The following is a 19021-nucleotide window of genomic DNA, read 5'->3' on the forward strand; positions in this document are numbered from 1 at the left end:
ACTGCTGCGGAGGATAGAGTTTTTACTTTTCAGCTCAGTTTGACCAATGGTATCTTGGGTTATGGTGAGTTTATGCCGGTATTATTATTTTGATACATGTTGTAATTGAACATTGGAGATGGGGTACAACCAAAATTAGTGTTCTTTATCCCCGATGTAAATTTTCATCTATTAAAGACAGTGGACACTATTGGTAATTGTCAAAGACCAGTCTTCTCACTTGGTGTATCTCAACATATGCATAAAATAACAAACCTGTGAAAATTTGAGCTTGATTGGTCGTCGGAGTTGTGAGATAACTATGAAAGAAGAAAAACACCCTTGTCACACGAAGTTGTGTGCTTTCAGATGCTTGATTTCGAGACCCCAAATTCTAAACTTGAGGTTTCGAAATAAAATTCGTGGAAAATTACTTCTTTCTCGAAAACTACGTTACTTCAGAGGGAGCCGCTTCTCACAATGTTTTATACTATCAACCTCTCCCTATTACTTGTTACCAAGTAAGGTTTTGTGCTAATAATTTTTTTCCGGAGTAATTACCAATAGTGTCCACTGCCATAGAACTTGCAGCTCCCCAATAGGATTCGAAATGCCTCTCTACCGGGCAATCTCGGTCGTCTAGTTTGTATGACACTGCTCTAGAATTGCAAGGGTCGCGGGGTCGAATCCCACCCGAGTAAAATGCATGTGATTTTTTTTTTTCACAGAGCTCGGGAAATTGCTAATACGCATCGGTGTATATATGGGTAGAACCAAATTAATAGTCTTGATCCCCGATTTAAATTTACATCTATTAAATATTGAGAAAGACTGCTAATGGTCGAAACGTCATGCCAATATATTTCATGCATTGACCTAGTCCTTTTGGTTGGTAAGCAGCTTGCTACAGCTTATTTTCTTTTCTCATGTAAACAAACACTTTTTATATTAATTTAATTACTATCCACATGCTTTATATTTTCAATCTCTGATTTTCCATTATTGTGATAATCTTTGGATAATAATATACATGAAGTATATGAAATAACATACACAAGAAAACAAGTAAATATAGTCCTATATAATTTGAGTAGCGGGTACCGCACAAAATTAATAGATGTTAATTTGCATCGGGGATACAACATAATATTTGAACTGCTTCCAACTAACGGGCAAATTTCGGTGGTCTATTTTGATAAGACATCTGCTCTATAAAAAGGTCGTTGGTTCGAATCCCAATAGAGTAATGTGCCTATGAACTTTGTTCACAGAACTCGGGAAAAACGCACATGTTTAATGTATGGTAAAACCAAACAATATTCATTATCCCCGTGCAAATTTAAAGGAACACGTTGCCTTGGATCGGACGAGTTGGTCTATAAAAAGCGTATAAAGTAGAATACAAGTCTGCCTCGAAATTGCGTGGTTTTCCTTTTACTGTGCGGACTAACACGGTCTGCCATTTATGGGAGTCAAAAATTTGACTCCCAGCATAAATGGCCGACCGTGTTAGACGACGAGGTAAAATAAAAACCACGCAATTTCGAGGCATGTTTGTATGGATCATTGTATTCTACTTTTACAACACCTTTCTACCCATTGCATTTTATAACAAACGGTTACAAACGCTTTTCAAAGACCAACTCGACCGATCCAAGGCAACGTGTTCCTTTAACATTCCAACTCATTGACAATTGTCTTTAATTTACCTCCCATTTTTTCGCAAATAAGTCGGTCACACAACTAAACGTTTCATAAATGCGTAGCGATTTTCATTTTTAGTTTAATACAAATACTCTGAATAGCTTCCGATAAGCGTTTAAGTCATTAATCACAAATCGGTCAAACATTCTGGAAATAATATCTGACTTGAAAAAAATGAGAAACTTCCAGAAAATGCAATTTAGCACCAATTAATAACCTAGCTGTCGAGGATTGTGGCCATTAAAAGATTTGTGTCATCGACATGGCGTCGGGTCATGCTGGGATGGTGCGACCAATGGACATTTTCGAAATCACGCCTTCAGCTTCAATAGGCTTCATCGGCCTTTTCGAAGTCCCGTCTAAAAGTGCACACATTAAAAGTGACTGATAGGCATATAGACCCGAATTCGTGGTTTTGAAAAGGGCCACAGTTCCCAGTAATCCGTGTGTCTATTATTATTATTATTAAACCATGACCCTTAAGTATTGAGAAAGATAACCTGGGTTTGATGTCCACCAATCTTGAAGAATATAAAAGTGAGCAAATTTTCCTGCTAACTGTGGCGGACAAAAATTGCTAACTCTCTCTAAAAAAAAAAAAAAAAAAAAAAAATTGCAGAAGGATAAAAATGCACTCTTTGGAGCCATATGAGGGACAACTCTTTTTCGAGTTGGTCTTCAAGTCTTTTAGATTGAAGTTTGCATCTTTTTGAGTGATTTTCACTCTGTCCCGGAGTGAAATTCCTCCAAAATAGTGAAATAATCAAGTCTTTTTAAAGAGCCATATTATGAGGGACAACTCGAAATGTAAAGAGTGGTGTTTTTCACTCTTTAACATCGAAGAGAGTAGCTTAAAACATATTTTCACAGGAAGCAGGACACGGCGTTCAACCACGAGTTCAATCTTGATTTGAATTGTGACGTCGTTTAGTTTCGTGCAGTGACCACTTTTAAAAAATGTTAAAATGATTTTACTTGTACTTACGGTTACAGCGCTGTATGAACTTGAAACTCGCAATCTAAGCACATAATTTGCCGCTAAGCAGCTCTACGAAATCAGCTTCTATGTTACACGTAATAGGTAATTATCGATCTGTGTGTATATGTTAGACCCATTCCATTGACGTCATCAATACCTACACGGATAATTTTTGAAGTGTGAAGATATCCCTTCGTTTCGAGAAAAGGGAGACTTTGATATTATATAGTTTGTAAAATTAGTACACATTGGTGCCGTGGAATCAAGAAAAGCCGTTAAATAATATTAAAGGAACACGTTGCCTTGGATCGGACGAGTTGGTCAAAACAAAAGCGTTTGTAACCGTTTTTTATAAAATGCATATGGTTGGAAAGATGTTTTAAAAGTAGAATACAATGATCCACACAAGTTTGCCTCGAAATTGCGTGGTTTTCCTTCTACTGTGCGAACTAACATGGTCGGCCATTTATGGGAGTCAAAATTTTGACCCCCATAAATGGCTGACGTGTTAGTCGACGAGGTAGAAGGAAAACCACGCAATTTCGAGGCATGTTTGTGTGGATCATTGTATTCTACTTTTACAACAGCTTTCTACCCATATGCATTTTATAAAAAACGGTTGCAAAGGCTTTTCAAAGACCAACTCGTCCGATCCAAGGCAACGTGTTCCTTTAACTGTTTTATTAAATTAGCATTCAACGGTATGTTTGAAGGGAGTAGGCAAATAATAGCAACAAACTCAATATTGATTCATTTCACAGTAACGGCACTATTTCGGTTAAAGGGTCAATGTACTTTTTGTAGGACAAAAAACACAATGTCCACAGATTTACACTAAACTTACACAGTTTGAAGATAATGATAGTAGAAAGCTTCCCTGAAAATACTACGTGCTGAGGTGCTGTATAAGTTTTGGGGAAATGAGTAAAACAATGTCATGAAAATATGTTTCGTCTCAAGACATGAGACAAAAATTATTTCAATCATTTACAAACGTATTTTCATGATATTGTTTTACTCATTTCTCAAAAACTACAGCACCTCAGTAAGTAAGATCTGAAGGGAAGCTTTCCACTATCATTATCATCAAACCCTGTAAGTTTAATGTAAATCTATGGACATTTTGAAAAAGTATCCAAATCCTTTAACAACGGCATGCGACCAAGGCCCGTAGAGAATTATATTAGGCACTTCTAATATTAAAAGGCACGAAGGCAAAAAACCCCACATGCTTACACTTTACATACTTTATATGTATATGACATCAGCCAGAGACTTCAAATTCCATTTTTAATTAAGCTCGTATAAGGTAAATACCTTTTATCGATTGCAGAAAATTAGAACAGTGATCCAACATTTTTGGTGGTAACCATAACAAGACGCATGCCCGATTTGCAATTGATAGTTAACTCCCCCCCCCCCCAAAAAAAAAAAAAAAAACCCAGAGGAACTTCAATATTGTATTTTTGATCTTATTTTAATATAATTAGTTTGATTTTTTTCGTTTTGAATTATCATCCTGCAGTCAAAATTCGTTCAGAGAATTTTTTTTTAGTTCTTGCAACTTAGCAATGACACCCGGCAAATGATCAGTTTTATGATAACCTTAATATTTATGTATGATAGCTATTTTCATACCTGGGATCTTATCAGTGATTGATAATACTTGATTGATAGGTATTAATAACAAAATGACCAGGGCTAAGAAATGTAGTCATTTTTAAAGGGAATGTTTATATGCTACCTTTGGTGTTTGGGTACACAAGTACACAACAGAACCATCATCTATAGGAAGGTGATCGTGTTTTAAAGTTAAAATTGCTGAAAATCCGGAGCGAATAACTAATGTCCACCAAATGTGGTTGGATAGCAATTACGCTAATTAGCATAATTAATATTTGCCTATACGGAAAGTCCGTAAATAACGGCGAAATTACGGAATATTTCACTTTACTTTTAACACTGATAACCAAACAATATAGCACGTTCCCTTTGAGTCGTGTGTCTCTTTCAATATATACACTTTATTTGAAATTTAGATTCTCTTTGTGATTGTTGTTTAAGAATAGAATTTGCAAAGAAATATGGCTGCCCCAACCTTCACGGCATCTTAATTAGAACACAAGACAGTCAAAATGCAACAATACAATCATCTCCCAGCAGCTTGTTTTGCATTATTGAAATCGATACAAACAACCGACTGCCAGAATATTTTATGACTATAAAAATAAGAAGAATCAATATTCACTACTATTGGAAAAAAGGGAAAAGAAAAATAATACATGTTTGTAGGTCAAGAATGAAACTGGAACTGACGTCCCAAAACGTCACCAGATTGCCTGAAGTTCTCCAGAATAACTGAGTGAAATGAGATGCTTGTCATGGTGCGGCCATTTTGATTTTCTCGCATTCAAATCCGAGACTGGAAGGAGAAACAGTCTGTTTCTTTGTTGTACAATGAACAATGAGCAATCATTACTGTTATTGGATACGGGAATTATGACTAAAGATGGCGACAGCACTATTGCTAGACGATGATACCACAACCCCAAACAACCAAACAATCCACAAACTCATTAAAAAGATGGAATTGATTGATGCATTGCTAGAGCGTGTGAACGGGATCAGATGTTTACAAATTTACAAAATACTTGATACCTGTCAACGAATATCATTCAGTTTGAAGCACCGCATGGCCCAATTGCACGAAGCCACTTATATAGGAGAAATGGTGCTTCACGTAATACGCTTGTCCCAGTAGAACGAGTCCAGTGCAAGTTGAACAAAAGTTTGGCTGGTGACTACACTTTTTCTAAGCAATGATGTTTATAAGTTATAGGGGCCTAAAGCTGCTTTATTTTCCTCTTGAACATCGTGGCCTAATTTCATACCTGTAGGCACAAAAATCGCTAAGCACAGAGTAGCATCGCTTAGCAGAAACAGGCTACCAGTCAAAGTTAAACTAGGTTTGCACTCATGTGGCTGGTGTCCGACTAAACTTTTGCATATAGTAAAGACATTTGTCGGGCAGTATTCCCTGCTATACAGCAGCTTTATGAAAAAACAAACAAGAATGCTGTTTGCCACCAAATTTAGTTGTTCCTCTTGGATTGTTTGCATAGAGGAGGTGTGGGTTGAACCTGGCGACGCGTATTTCTTCCAGTCCATTCTAAAGTTGAATTATTGATAGCGCAGGGAGTTTATAAACATACCCCGGGCCCAATTTCATAGAGCTGTTTAATGTCGGATTTTGTGCTTACTGCGCGATTTCCATTTCATCGGGCTGCTATTTACCTTTATGGTATAAGCACGGAAAGGCATGCTTCCGGTGTTTCTGTATGAAAATATATGACGTCACAACGCAAATCCACGGTGAGGGGGTCGAGAACGCGCAAGCTGGTCGCTAACCAGTGCTAACCTGGGGCCAATTTCATAGACCCCTTTACAGATAGGAAAAACAATGCATTCTGGGATAGGAAGCGATGTTTTGGGATGTTCGTCACGCATATAACGTGCGTAGCTTACTCGTAAACTCTCCCAAAATGCATCATAATCGCCACTTCCGGCCTATCTGTAAAGGGGTCTATAGAGCTGCTTAGCTTGCTTATTTCACACATGTTACTGGCCAAAATTGTATGCCATATACATTGCTTATGACTGATATCTAGCTGTTGTTAACTTGGAGTCTTGGCCGGTAATCTGATTTTACTAAGCACGGATTTTTTTGCTTAAGCAAAATTTTGTGCTTAAGCAGCTCTATGAAATTGGGCCCTGTGCAATACGCTTACGTTTGAGCGATTTTTGTCTACAACAGTTAGCACAAACATTTGCTTACCGTTAAGCTGCGCTATGAATTTGGTCCATGGACACCAAGTACTTTTCCATTAAAAATGCTTTTTACAAAATTAATTTTTTTCTTGAGCGATCTTCTCAACAAAGTCCCTTTTAAAATGCTCGTCTAAAAATAAAAACGAACAACGAGTTGGCACTAAATACTCACTCTTAACCAACTCATTTATATAAAAACTAAATAATATGATAGCGCTGGACTTGCCAAAATGGATAAACACACGAAGCGAGCTGGGCGGCACTTCACTGTTGCCTGGTGACAAATGATACACACGGCTTCAAAGAAAACACACTTTCGTAAACTAACTGATGACGTCAGAGTCTAAGGATCATTGGAATTGTTGAGTTGTTCTGTGAGAAAGTATCTCTGCAAAATTGCTCTTGTTTTGAAGCGCTGAATATGCTTGGATGTTGAAAACAAAAAACCGATACGGCGTTTATGGTTAGTTACAACATGATTATGTTGGTATAGCACAGGTGACGCGGTTGAGCGGCGAGGGAACGGTTGCAGAATGTCATTAGCACAAATTGTGTCTTTAACTGGTTGCTACCAACAAGTTAACGAGAGAGTTTGCTCACCCATGAGAGAGTTTGTTCACCCATTATCATTGACTATTCTCAGTGAAAAAAAGTTGAGCACTATTATCGGGCTATCACAGTTCTATTTAAGTTGCGAACGAAAGTTTACTCAATTCTATCTCACGCGGTGAGATAGTTGAGTTGTGGCGGTGCTCTCGCGAGATCACTGCTCTCGCGCGAACTGGGGCAACCAGGAGAGCAGCGATCTCGCGAGAGCACCGCAACAACTCAACAATCTCACCGCGTGGGACCATTAACGACTTGTCCACAAGTCTAGTATACAGGCTAAACTAATGTGAAATCTTTGATTGAAAAATACCGACGTTACTCTCATTTTATGGGGGAAAACTATCACACTAAAGATTAAAAAGTACCCTACGTTAAATATTTGATGGTCTTACGTTTCTACCCTTGCAGACAGAGTCAACAGACTGACTGTTCTTGGGTGGAAACGTCAGATGTTTTAATGTTGTTAGCATCACATGTATATAGGTCCTTTTGGTATGGTTGTAGTAGTTTGCAACAGCTAATTCTATGTTCTCATTTGAATAAAATTGCGATTATAATAACATCCAAACTAATGACACCACACGAACTGACTAAAAACACTCGAGAACGTTTTGTACTAATATTATGCTTTACTTCTTGTGACAAACTTCAGCAGAAATGCTGGACGAGTCTTTCGGTCTATTTGTAAGTGTTTGCAAATCAAACTAATACTTTCCCGCCTCATTGGATATGACATCCAGAACTGCCAACCTCAGCGTGAGATCTTTCCTGAACTTCTTCAAACAAACATCAGCAGAAATGCTGGAAAAACCTATCGGTTTATTTGCAAGTGTTTGCAAATCAAACTAAAACTTTCCCGCCTCATTGGATATGACATCCAGAACTGCCAACCTCACATGCTGCCGACGAAGGTGTTTGCGTTAGCACCTGTAATTTGATTTATCACTTAGGTTACTACAACGAAAACAAGAAACTTAATTAAGATGATTTGGTTATCACTAGACTTGTGGACAAGTCGTTAAATCGGCCCCACGCGCTGAGATAAGTGCTCTCGCGAGATCACTGCTCTCGCGCTTTCGATGGCTCCCCGATTTCGATGAGTAGCCGATTTAACGACTTGTACGCAAGTCTAGGTTATCGCATGCTTGGATTTCGTGGAGCTGCATTGTTTGTGGATTTATTTGACTCGATCTGACCACGGAGGAACTATTTTCTTCCTCCATGATCTGACGTAGGCACATATATTAGGTTATGTATTAGGTTATGTAACCTACACCTATATCACAGGGATGTGATTCCTCCATGTTTAGTAAATCTTTTTAAATTTATGTCAAATTCATAGTGCCCGAGATTACAAAGTCGGGCTTTAAAAACCAAAGATAAATGTATGTATGCAGGCTTCGCACTCGTAAGCCTTCACAAATTGCGCTCACAGTTAATCAAAACCTACTCACAGTTAATTTGTTTTTCAAGAGCCCAATCAAATCAATGATATCGGCAACTAAAAGATAGAAATAACTCGATTAGAAAATTATGTTTGTACGTAATTCAGCCCAAAATGTACCAAATACGCGGTATATATTAAATGGCTGTTTTTCAGTAGATTTTGACTTGACAGTGATGCATAACCAATACAGGAATTTTAAAACAGACGTTCGAAACGTGCTTCAATATAAAAAGTGCGAAGTAACCATACATTTTGTCATTGTAAATGTCAACATCAAACATTCAGCGACAGAACTAAAGTACACACTAACATTGGACGGATACTACACTATGTAAGGCAAAGTGCAATAAAACATCAGACTGTGCAACATACACATTCCTCATTTATCATAAAGTCTCATTGTTGAACTTTTAATTTTTGTTTTGTTCAGATAGTGTCCAATGGCTTTAAGATGTAAGACATTGGAAAATTAAATCTTATGTAAATTATGTCATTTGTATTATAGTTGTCAATAGAAAAACACATCTTTATAAGGGAGATGTACAAAAACCCAGACAATTTGATTATTTTGTGTAAACATTTAAGTTTTAACAAGCAGTAATATCTCACAAAACTGTTGACAAACTTATTCTATATTCAAACTTTTTAACTGCAAAAAAGAAAAGGAATAACCAACTGCACTAGTACGCCGTTTTTCAGTTGCCATTATTGTTAAAGACACTGGACACCTTTGGTAGTTTTCAAAGACCAGTCTTCCCACTTGGTGTATCTCCACACAAATGCATAAAAATAACAAACCTGTGAAAATTTAACTCAATTGCTCATCGAAGTTGCACGAGAATATGAAAGCAAAAACACCCTTGTTGCACACTTCTGTTGTGCTTTCAGATGCATAAAAAGTTATATTATTTGGGTCAGGAATTACCTCTTTCTCAAAACTACCTTATAGTTCAGAGGGAGCCGTTTCTCACAATGGTTTATACTATCAACAGCTCTCCATTGCTCGTTTCCGAGTAAGTGTTTATGCTAACAATTATTTTGGGTAATTACCAATAGTGTCCAGTGCCTTTAATATCTTCCGTTGATAATACTGTAGCTCTGTATCCAACGAATCAAACAAACTCCATCTGTTTGGATTGAAAAATCAATCATTTTGAAACATTAGTTTGGCATTCTAAAGCGAAAAAATTCAATGTTTTTTCCCCCGGACATCTCCCGCTCTTCATTTTCATAATCCTTATGCATCTGTTGATTCATCACAACCGTCTTCATGGAATTCATCCTCCTCCTCCCCTTCATTTTCGAAATCATCATCATCTGTTGACTCATTACTATCATCTTGACGTCTTCACGTAACTCCTCCTCCTCCTGTTTTTTTTTTCATTTTCATAATTCCTACAGAGGCGTATGCTACGTGCTTTACTTTTTGTATTTGGCCTTCCACTTCGATCTTTGTTGTCCGGTCCGGTAACGGTAACAGATCATGTTTCGAACACGATCAAAATGTAGCAGACGACAACACAACTACCGGGCTCGTACACTCTTGACCGAGGGGGGTGTTATTTACACAAGTTATTTGGGTCAACAAACAAAAATTCGTATTAACTGATCTTACTTTAAAAAGGTTAACTTAAACTCAACAGCGTATCAGCTAAACTGTGAAGTTTTACACTTTGACCTACCCGTTTGCTGTCTGTGATGGTAAAAAGAGGGGGGATTTTTTGTCACACCCCCATCAGACACCCACATAGAACGACCCACCTGAATGATCCACATGACTGTGTGTATGATCCACTTTCTAAAAACGAGGTCATACTCGCCTTACATATACTACTCATAGACCATCGAGCTAGCCCGGTGACTAAAGGCAGTTTGTTAGCAGTGGGTACCGATAATAGAAAGGTTTTTTTTTGCATCGAGGATAAAGAATACACTTTTGTATACTCACTACTTTCCCCGAGTTCTGTGAAGGGAAAAATTGAACTGCTTTCACTTCATTTGTTTTTACTTTTAGATCTAACTGTCATCATGGGTTTGTCTTACATCGTGGACTCTGCATCCAACAAGTCATTGTTCACCTTCTTCTCAGAGTTCAACAAACCATGGAAGGAAAGCTACATACTCGAAAACACCGTAATGGGTTTAATGGCTATGGTCTCCATCAGTGGTAACGTTCTAGTCATATCATTCTTTGTTAGATACAAAGCTATTCGGCAAGTCACTAATCTCTTCATCACCAACCTGGCCCTATCTGACCTCATCTTCACCCTCATGGTACCCCTGGTGATGGTGACTAGGGTCACTGGGGTATGGGTCTTTGGTGAGGTACTATGTCGCCTCTTGACAGCGGTTGAGTTTGTGTGTGGTATCGTCAGCGTCTGGACTATGGTGTTAATCAGTGTAGATCGCTACCAGGCCATCGTGTCGTTACAACGGCATCGGTCTACCCTAAATATGACATTGTTGCGTTTGTTACTCGTTTGGATCGGAGCAGCTATCTTCATCCTTCCATTGGTTCTCTACTTCCGGACCACAGACTCAATCATCGAGGATAACCACACGGGGCTTCGGCGTAACGTCACGGTGTGCACTTTTGATTTTCCAGGCCCCCTTTACCTGCCTCTGATCTACTCCTGCATCAACATTGTTGTGGTGTTTATAATCCCAATGTCTATAATCACCAGGAATTACCGCGCCATTATGAGAAAGTTCTCCATGAGTTTAAAGCGAATGCGGGAGCACATGGTAGCCGCACCCAGGACAGACAGAAGCTCTTTAAACTCCTCTGCCAATGTACAGCGAGAGGCGAGAGTTATGAGGATGCTTATCACCATGGTGACAGTTTTTGTTTTGATGTGGGGACCGGTAACCATGACGATAATCGCGCTTATGGCGGACTATGACAGGAATGGTATGGAATCGTATCAGATCACGGCTGTGTTTATCGTGACATACGCCAACGCGGCCGTTAATCCAGTGGTTTACGGAATCCTAAACGTGCAGTATCGAAAACGCTTTGCGCGGTTATTCTGTAAGAGCCAATGCCAGGAGGTGACTGCGAGTAACTCATCAGTTGGTGGGGGTGGTGGCTCTATTCATCGGCAGGTCATCCGCACACTTAGCGGGAAGGTACGGAACAGGACATCATTTGAGAACAGGAATGCGTGTCATGAGAACCCCATGAACAACATTTGTGAAGCAGAAACGCCTTCCTGATCTTCGTAAAGAGCATTTTGCAACATGCTTTATGGCATTTTCAAACTTCTCTAAGGAAAAAACGCACATGCAATTCCAGCAGTAGTCTTGACAAGAGTGGTTAACCTACACTGCAAAAACTCTCTAGCTCTGTATCTATTTGACAAACATAGTGTTAGTTATCCCTGTTACTTATATCATACAATTAACAATGTGTTGGTGTTGGCACATTTATAGATACCAACAGAGTCAATTGCAACACACCAGTTTTTTGCAGTATACAAGAAGGATCATCCATTTGTAAGTTTAATGTTATACTGTACAGTTGTGTAAATACCAGTATTACACCTTTAATTTGTAAATAGCGTTTTCCTTCTTATTGTTCAAGCCTGGAATTTCATCCTTGAGGAAGGCGATGCCATTTTAATTTTGCAAAGGGTACTTCCATTGGAAACCTTAAAGTCGATTGTAAGCTTTTGAAGGGGCAACAGGGCCAAGACATGGGCAACAGAGGTATTGGCCTCCATGTAATTCCAGGCATGATTTGTTTATGAAACTGGACCAAACTTGACCAACCTTAGCTGTGAGAATAAAAATAATTTCAAAAGATTCCGATGGACTTAGTGAAAATTTTTATTCATTGTAAAAATAAAAAACCCAAAACCTTGACAATACAGAACAAAAAGAACTTTTTGAAAGTTTTTGAACTTAAAAAGTTGGTAACCAAACTGATGTATATTTGAAACTTTGTTTCTCATAAGTTGATTTCAATTAAAAAAATTACCCTACTTGAAAAATTTTAAAAGTTTTTTGATAAGTAAGATTGATAAGTAAGATTTAAATCTATTTATTAATTTTTGTAAATAGCTGTGGACTTGTGAACCACTTTTTTACTACAAGTTTACCATATTTTTTAAAGGAAATTAAACTCTAAGCATGGACAATATTAAAGGGGCTATGTCGTCATTATCAAATCAGGCTTGCACAGCCACAATTGTGGCCATGCATGGAATAATGAGCTTTCACATTACAGCATGCCCACCCAGTTCAAAGCACAGGCATGCTTTGACCATGACTACACACAGGCCCGTTAATAATTGACAAACCTTGATTAAATATATTATTATTTTCATCCAAATTCTTTCAAACAAAGAATATATGACATGATTGATTATAAAACTGCAGGAATTATAATAAACTGCAGAGCGCTGTGTATCATAATTTTTGTAAAAACAAATTCATGGTTTTAAAACTTTTTTAAAGATTTCAGTCTTGAGTATATTTGTTAGGATGTTTATTTCCTATTACTCCTTAACATAGACCGTGCATATCTCGCCCGTATCCAAACATTTTGGGTCCCTTGCACACTACTTTAATGTATAAAGGAAACAAACTGGTGCACTTAAAAGGCACTGGACACTATCGGTGATTACTCGAACTAATTGTAAGCATAAAAACTTACTTGGTAACGAGCAACGTAGAGCTGTTGATAGTATAAAACATTGTGAGAAACGGCTCCCTCTGAAGTAAGGTAGTTTTCGAGAAAAAAAGTAATTTGATTTTGAGACCTCAGACATAGATTTTGAGGTCTCGTAATCAAGCATCTGAAAGCGCACAACTTCATTTGACAAGTGTGTTTTTTCTTTCATTGTTATCTTGCAACTTCGAAGACCAATTGAGCTCAAATTTCACAGGTTTGTTGTTTTATGCATATGCTGAGATATAGTGCTGGGCGAATAGTGAAATTTTATTATTCGGATACCGCTGGCCAACTATCCGAAATTAACCGGATATTCGAAGAAAAAAATTCGCTGCAAGAGGGCGCTATTAATTTTTTTTTTTTTTTGTCGCTAGAGGGCGCTGTTTGTTTGTGAATGAGATCTTCTGGGCGGATTGATATAAGTTTTACACAGTGTCACTCGGTTCATTCATAAAAATGACCGGATCTAATTTAAAGATGGCGATTTGCTTTTTCTTTTGATCGTGGATGACTACATGAAGGAAAACTTGTGTAATCTTTGAACAAATTACGTCAGAAATGTCATTGTTTTAACTCTTCACGGAGGTGAGCATAGTTAAATACTTAATTTATGTTTTATGCTGTCTTAATAGAAGTTTCATTAGGATTAGTACAAAACATTCATGTCAGTTGTCGCCCGACGTCCGCGGATATTCGGATATTAAAGAATAACCGGTTACTTGGATGTAATTACAGAACTATCCGGTTTATAAATAGCTATTCGCGCCCTATGCGGATATCCGGTTAAGAAAAAAAAAGCCATTCGCGGTTATGGATAGGAAAACCTATTCGCCATTAACTGGATATTCGAATAATTCGCCCAGGCCTACTGAGATACACCAAGTGAGCAGACTGGTCTTTGACAATTACTAATAGTGTCCATGTCTTTAACGTGTAAAGCAAACATACTCATGCACTTTAACGAGACTTGTACAGTCTATGTGTAATGTAACAGAGGTCTGACCTTATTTTAGAGTCTTCTACGGTTCTTTGAGACATTTGTAGAGTCAAGTTCAGTTCTATTTCTTTCCAAAGGTAACAAAGAATGTCTTGATTTCTTGAGCATTCAACGTCACATTAGTCGGTACCACAGAAACAGCATCTGTAACAAATTAGAAATAATAGCTATTCAACACAAAATATGTAACTTTTCTTTCAATTATAATTGATTTGCCAAATGGTTAATAAATGAACTCCCAGTTGATTTTACCTTCATAAAATTTTGAAATATAGACGATCAGCTGTGTTTCTTTTTTTCTCTTTAACAATGATGACATGTACAACTGAAAAACAGTGTACAAGTGCAAATGGCTATTCCTTTTTCTGTGCACTTAAAAAGTTTGAATATAGAATAAATTTTTCAACAATTTTGTGAGACAATACTGCTTGTTAAAACTTAAAAGTTTACACAAACAATGAAATTGTCCGTTTTTTTTACAGCTCCCTTATAAAAATGTTTTTTTTTTCTAATGACAACTATAATACCAACTGAGCTATCTAGCCCTATATTGGCAGTGTCCCTATTTTGTCAATATCTTTGTAGCTAGATAGCTCAGTTGGTAGAACGCCGGCACGTTAATCCGGAGGTCATTGGTTCGAATCCCACTCTAGTCAATTCTTTGTTCAACCCCAAAAATCATTTACAAATTTACCCAGTCAGTTTCCCTTGTGGTTTATATTGATAACTATAATAAGAATTACATAATTTACATAGAATTTAATTTTCCAATGTCTTACATCTTAAAGGCAAAATATACCTTTGGTTTTTGAAACAGTTCAATTGTTTTAATCCTTAAAAAACACATGTGCAACTTTCATTTCAAAAGGTAGTCGTGTTATATCGCTGAAAATCTGAAGTTAATAATGTGTCCATGCGGGAAGAATGATCCTCAATAGGAATACACAAACTTCTTATTTTGTGGCATAAAAACTGAAATATTTTTACATTACCACATTACTTCAAAGTGAAATGTTTCTCAAAATGCTTTATACTATCGAATGCTGCTATAGGCTTCTTACAAATGTTTTTTATTGCCATTTATTTTAAGACTGATTTCCAATGAAAATTTTCTGTTTAACACTAAAAAAAAAGGAGTAGTTTATTGATTGATTTATGAAACTATGAACCAAATTCAAAATTGAACTCACCTTGATTGAAATCGTCGGTAGCCTCATCGTTTTCTACGCCCGTTTTAGTGTTCCAAGTCCAGCGTTTGACCTGGTTCATGGGCCAGATTGCCGACAGACTTCGCTCACTAATCTCAGCGATAGATTGATTGAACGGAGACAAGAATTTCTGAAAGAGAAAAATATCACAAGTGAAAAAAGAGGAAGTGCTTTGGACATTTTAAATTTGTAAAAAAATATGGGAAAGCATTCTAAAGCAAAGCTCACCCATAAGGATGATGAAGCATAAGAAGGAAGAAGTTTCCCCAGTAAAACTGCTCTTCTGAAACACTCTTTAAGGCATTGGACACCTTTGGTAATTCCCAAAGACCAGTATTCTCACTTGATGTATCTCAACGTATGCATTGATACTCAAAGCTACAAGAAAATAACAGAAAAAAAACACCCTTATTGCACAATTTTGTGTGCTTTCAGATGCCTGAAAAAGGGCTTCAGGCCTCGAGTCTTTTTCAGATTCAAACAGATTTAGTGAGAAATTATTTCTTTCTCAAAAACTACGTTACTTCAGAGGGAGCTGTTTCTTACAATGTTGTATACTTTTAACAGCTCTTCATTGCTCGTTACCAAGTAAGTCTTTTATGGTAACAATTATTTTGAGTAATTATCAATAGTGTCCAGTGCCTTTAAAGGGTCTATGTAACTTTTGTAGGACAAAAAACACAATGTCCACAGATTTACACTAAACTTACACAGTTTGAAGATAATGATAGTAGAAAGCTTCCCTGAAAATATTACGTGCTGAGGTGCTGTAGTTTTTGGGAAATGAGTAAAACAATGTCATGAAAATAATTTTTGTCTCATGAGACGAAAATTATTTTAATCATTTACAAACGTATTTTCATGACATTGTTTTACTCATTTCTCAAAAACTACAGCACCTCAGTAAGTAAAATTTGAAGGGAAGCTTTCCACTATCATTATCTTCAAACCCTGTAAGTTTAATGTAAATCTATGGACACTTTGAAAAGGTACCCAAATCCTTTAAGAAAATATACAGTAGTTCAATAGAATTTGAAGATGATGGTGGGGGAATTGAAGGAGATGTTTTACGAACCACAAGATCCACTGTAACTGGCTTAGAGAGGATAGGATGCTCGTCTTTCTCATACAGATGTTGGAGACGGATTAAGATTCGTTTGAGATTTTGAGGTTTTTTGGAACTATCATAGATTCCATTTGCCACTGAACAATAAAAAGAAACACATTAAAATATTTCTGTTTGTATTGTTAGATTTCAATGACAACTGACAAGGGAAATGTAGATAATAAACAATAAAATTAGCCTGTGAAAATTTTATTTCAAAAGGTGGTGGCGTTTTTGAGGTATCGCTGAAAATCAGGTTATGTCCACACAAAAAGAATAATCCGTAATTAAAAATAAACAATCTGAAGTACATTTCTGACAGTAACATGTCTCAGATTAAAATTTTGAGTGATAAAAAATAATATCTTTTTCTATAACCATATTACTTTGAAGCGAAATGATTCTCAAAAAAGACACTAAGGTAATTGTCAGAGACAAGTTTTCTCACTTGTATATGCATAAAATAACAAACCTGTGAAAATTTGAGCTCAATTGGTCATTGGAGTTGCGAGATAACAATGAAAAACAAAAACACCCTGGTCACACGGAGTTGTGTGCTTTCAGATGCTTGATTTCGAGACCTCAAATTCTAAACTTGAGGTCTCGAAATCAAATTCGTGGAAAATTACTTCTTTCGAAAACTACGTCACTTCAGAGGGAGCCGTTTCTCACAATGTTTTATACCACCAACCTCTCCCCATTACTCGTTACCAAGTAAGGTTTTATGCTAATAATTATTTTGAGTAATTACCAGTAGTGTCCACTGCCTTTAAAACTATCGAAATATGCTGTACCATAGGTTTTTATAGCCTTTTATCTTAAAAATGATTACCGAATGTACACCTACCCTTCTCAAGAGATGAAAATTATTCTAGCATGTAGTTAACGAATACGCAACTCTCCTGAAAACATTGCTCTGGGGTTTTAACTTTGTTCTCAAAACCTTGACAACTAATGAAGCTGAAACTTCTACAGGTAAATAATATTACATACATCTTCATTCACAGAGAGTAGGGATTCATGTCATGGCCAGCAGCTTGACCTACAAAAGGTACCAAAACCCTTTAAAGGGAAGGTACACAAGTATTCATTTGGTCTTTGGAACCGTTCAATTGTTTTGAAGACACTGGACACTATTGGTAATTATCAAAGACCAGTGTTCTCACTTGCTGTATCTCAACATATGCATAAAATAACAAGCCTGTGAAAGTTTGAGCTAAATTGGTCATCGAAGTTGCGAGAATGATGAGAGAAAAAAACACCCTTGTTGGACAAATTTGTGTGCTTTTAGATACGAATAAAAGACTTCTGGCTTGAAGTCTTTTATTATTTTAGTGAGAAATTACATCTTTCTCAAAATCTATGCTACTTCAGAGGGAGCCGTTTCTCACAATGTTTTATACTATCAACAGCTCTTCAATGCTCATTACCAAGTTAATATTTGTTTGTTTTGAGTAATAACCAAAAGTGTACCTTCCCTTTAATTGGGCTTTCCACAGAATCATCTTCAATCTTCACTTCAATCTCTACTTATCAATCCACGTCTACAAAATCAATTACTTCCCAATTATTCAGAACTTTAAAAACAGAAGGCTGTTTCATCATATGATGTGATTGGTTTATATATTAAACAATTCTACCGGAGCTCTCACAGGAAAAATGCAGTGAAGACGAAAGATGATGCAAACATAAAAGCAGTACTGTGTAGCATCGATGGAATGTGCAAGTGGACTTTGGAACCGTAGAGAAGTGGAAAGCCTGAATGTGTTAAATTCTTGATTCATTTGTAACTTTATGCATCCCTTCTTAATAAATTATTCAGCGTAAATTTAACAAGACTGTTTACCTTTGGATTTTGGAACAGTTTGATTATTTTAACCCTTTATAAATGTTAAATATGCAATACAACTAACTGGTGAAAGTTTCATTTTAAAGGATTTGGGCACTTTTTGTAACACGAAACACATTGTCCACAGATTTACATTACACTTACAGCGTTTGAAGATAATGATGGTAAAAAATATTAGTTGCTGAGGTGTTGTAATTTTTGAGAAATGAGTAAAACAATGTCATGAAAATACGTTTTTACATGCTAAAATAATTTTCGTCTCGTGATCACTGAGACGAAAATTATTTTCATGAGAAACCTTTCTGATGGAAACGCTTCTCAGATTCAAACGTTGTTTGGATAAATACTCAAAACTGATATCCTTTCCCGCAAATTTTAAAGGCAGTGGACACTATTGGTAATTACTCAAAATAATTATCAGCATAAAACCTCACTTGGTAACGAGTAATGGGGAGAGGTTGATAGTATAAAACATTGTGAGAAATGGCTCCCTCTGAAGTGACCTAGTTTTCGAGAACTTTGTGTGACAAGGGTGTTTTTTTCTTTTAAAGTTATCTCGCAACTTCGACAACCAATCGAGCTCAAATTTTCACAGGTTTGTTATTTTATGCATATGTTGAGATAGACCAAGTGAGAAGACT

General features: G+C 36.8%; 2 protein-coding genes across 2 annotated transcripts in view; one reads left to right on the forward strand and one right to left on the reverse strand.

Moving 5' to 3' along the window:
- On the forward strand, positions 1 to 13572 carry LOC139940363 (free fatty acid receptor 4-like). The gene is made up of 2 exons (XM_071936578.1): positions 1 to 64; positions 10561 to 13572. Exon 2 carries the CDS (start codon positions 10575 to 10577, stop codon positions 11760 to 11762), a length of 1188 nt encoding a protein of 395 aa, XP_071792679.1. The 5' UTR covers positions 1 to 64; positions 10561 to 10574; the 3' UTR covers positions 11763 to 13572.
- Positions 13235 to 19021, reverse strand: part of LOC139940361 (epididymis-specific alpha-mannosidase-like) — a 27985-nt gene continuing 22198 nt past the window's right edge. Inside the window, exons 17-19 of the mRNA XM_071936575.1 lie at positions 16502 to 16629; positions 15409 to 15556; positions 13235 to 14362 (exon numbers count right to left, since the gene is read on the reverse strand). Coding sequence (XP_071792676.1) covers positions 14280 to 14362; positions 15409 to 15556; positions 16502 to 16629 — 359 coding nt within the window. The 3' untranslated portion in view covers positions 13235 to 14279. The remainder of the gene's footprint in view (positions 14363 to 15408; positions 15557 to 16501; positions 16630 to 19021) is intronic.

Source organism: Asterias amurensis, chromosome 8 (genome assembly GCF_032118995.1).
Source record: "Asterias amurensis chromosome 8, ASM3211899v1".
In the NCBI taxonomy this organism is placed as follows: Eukaryota; Metazoa; Echinodermata; class Asteroidea; order Forcipulatida; family Asteriidae; genus Asterias; species Asterias amurensis.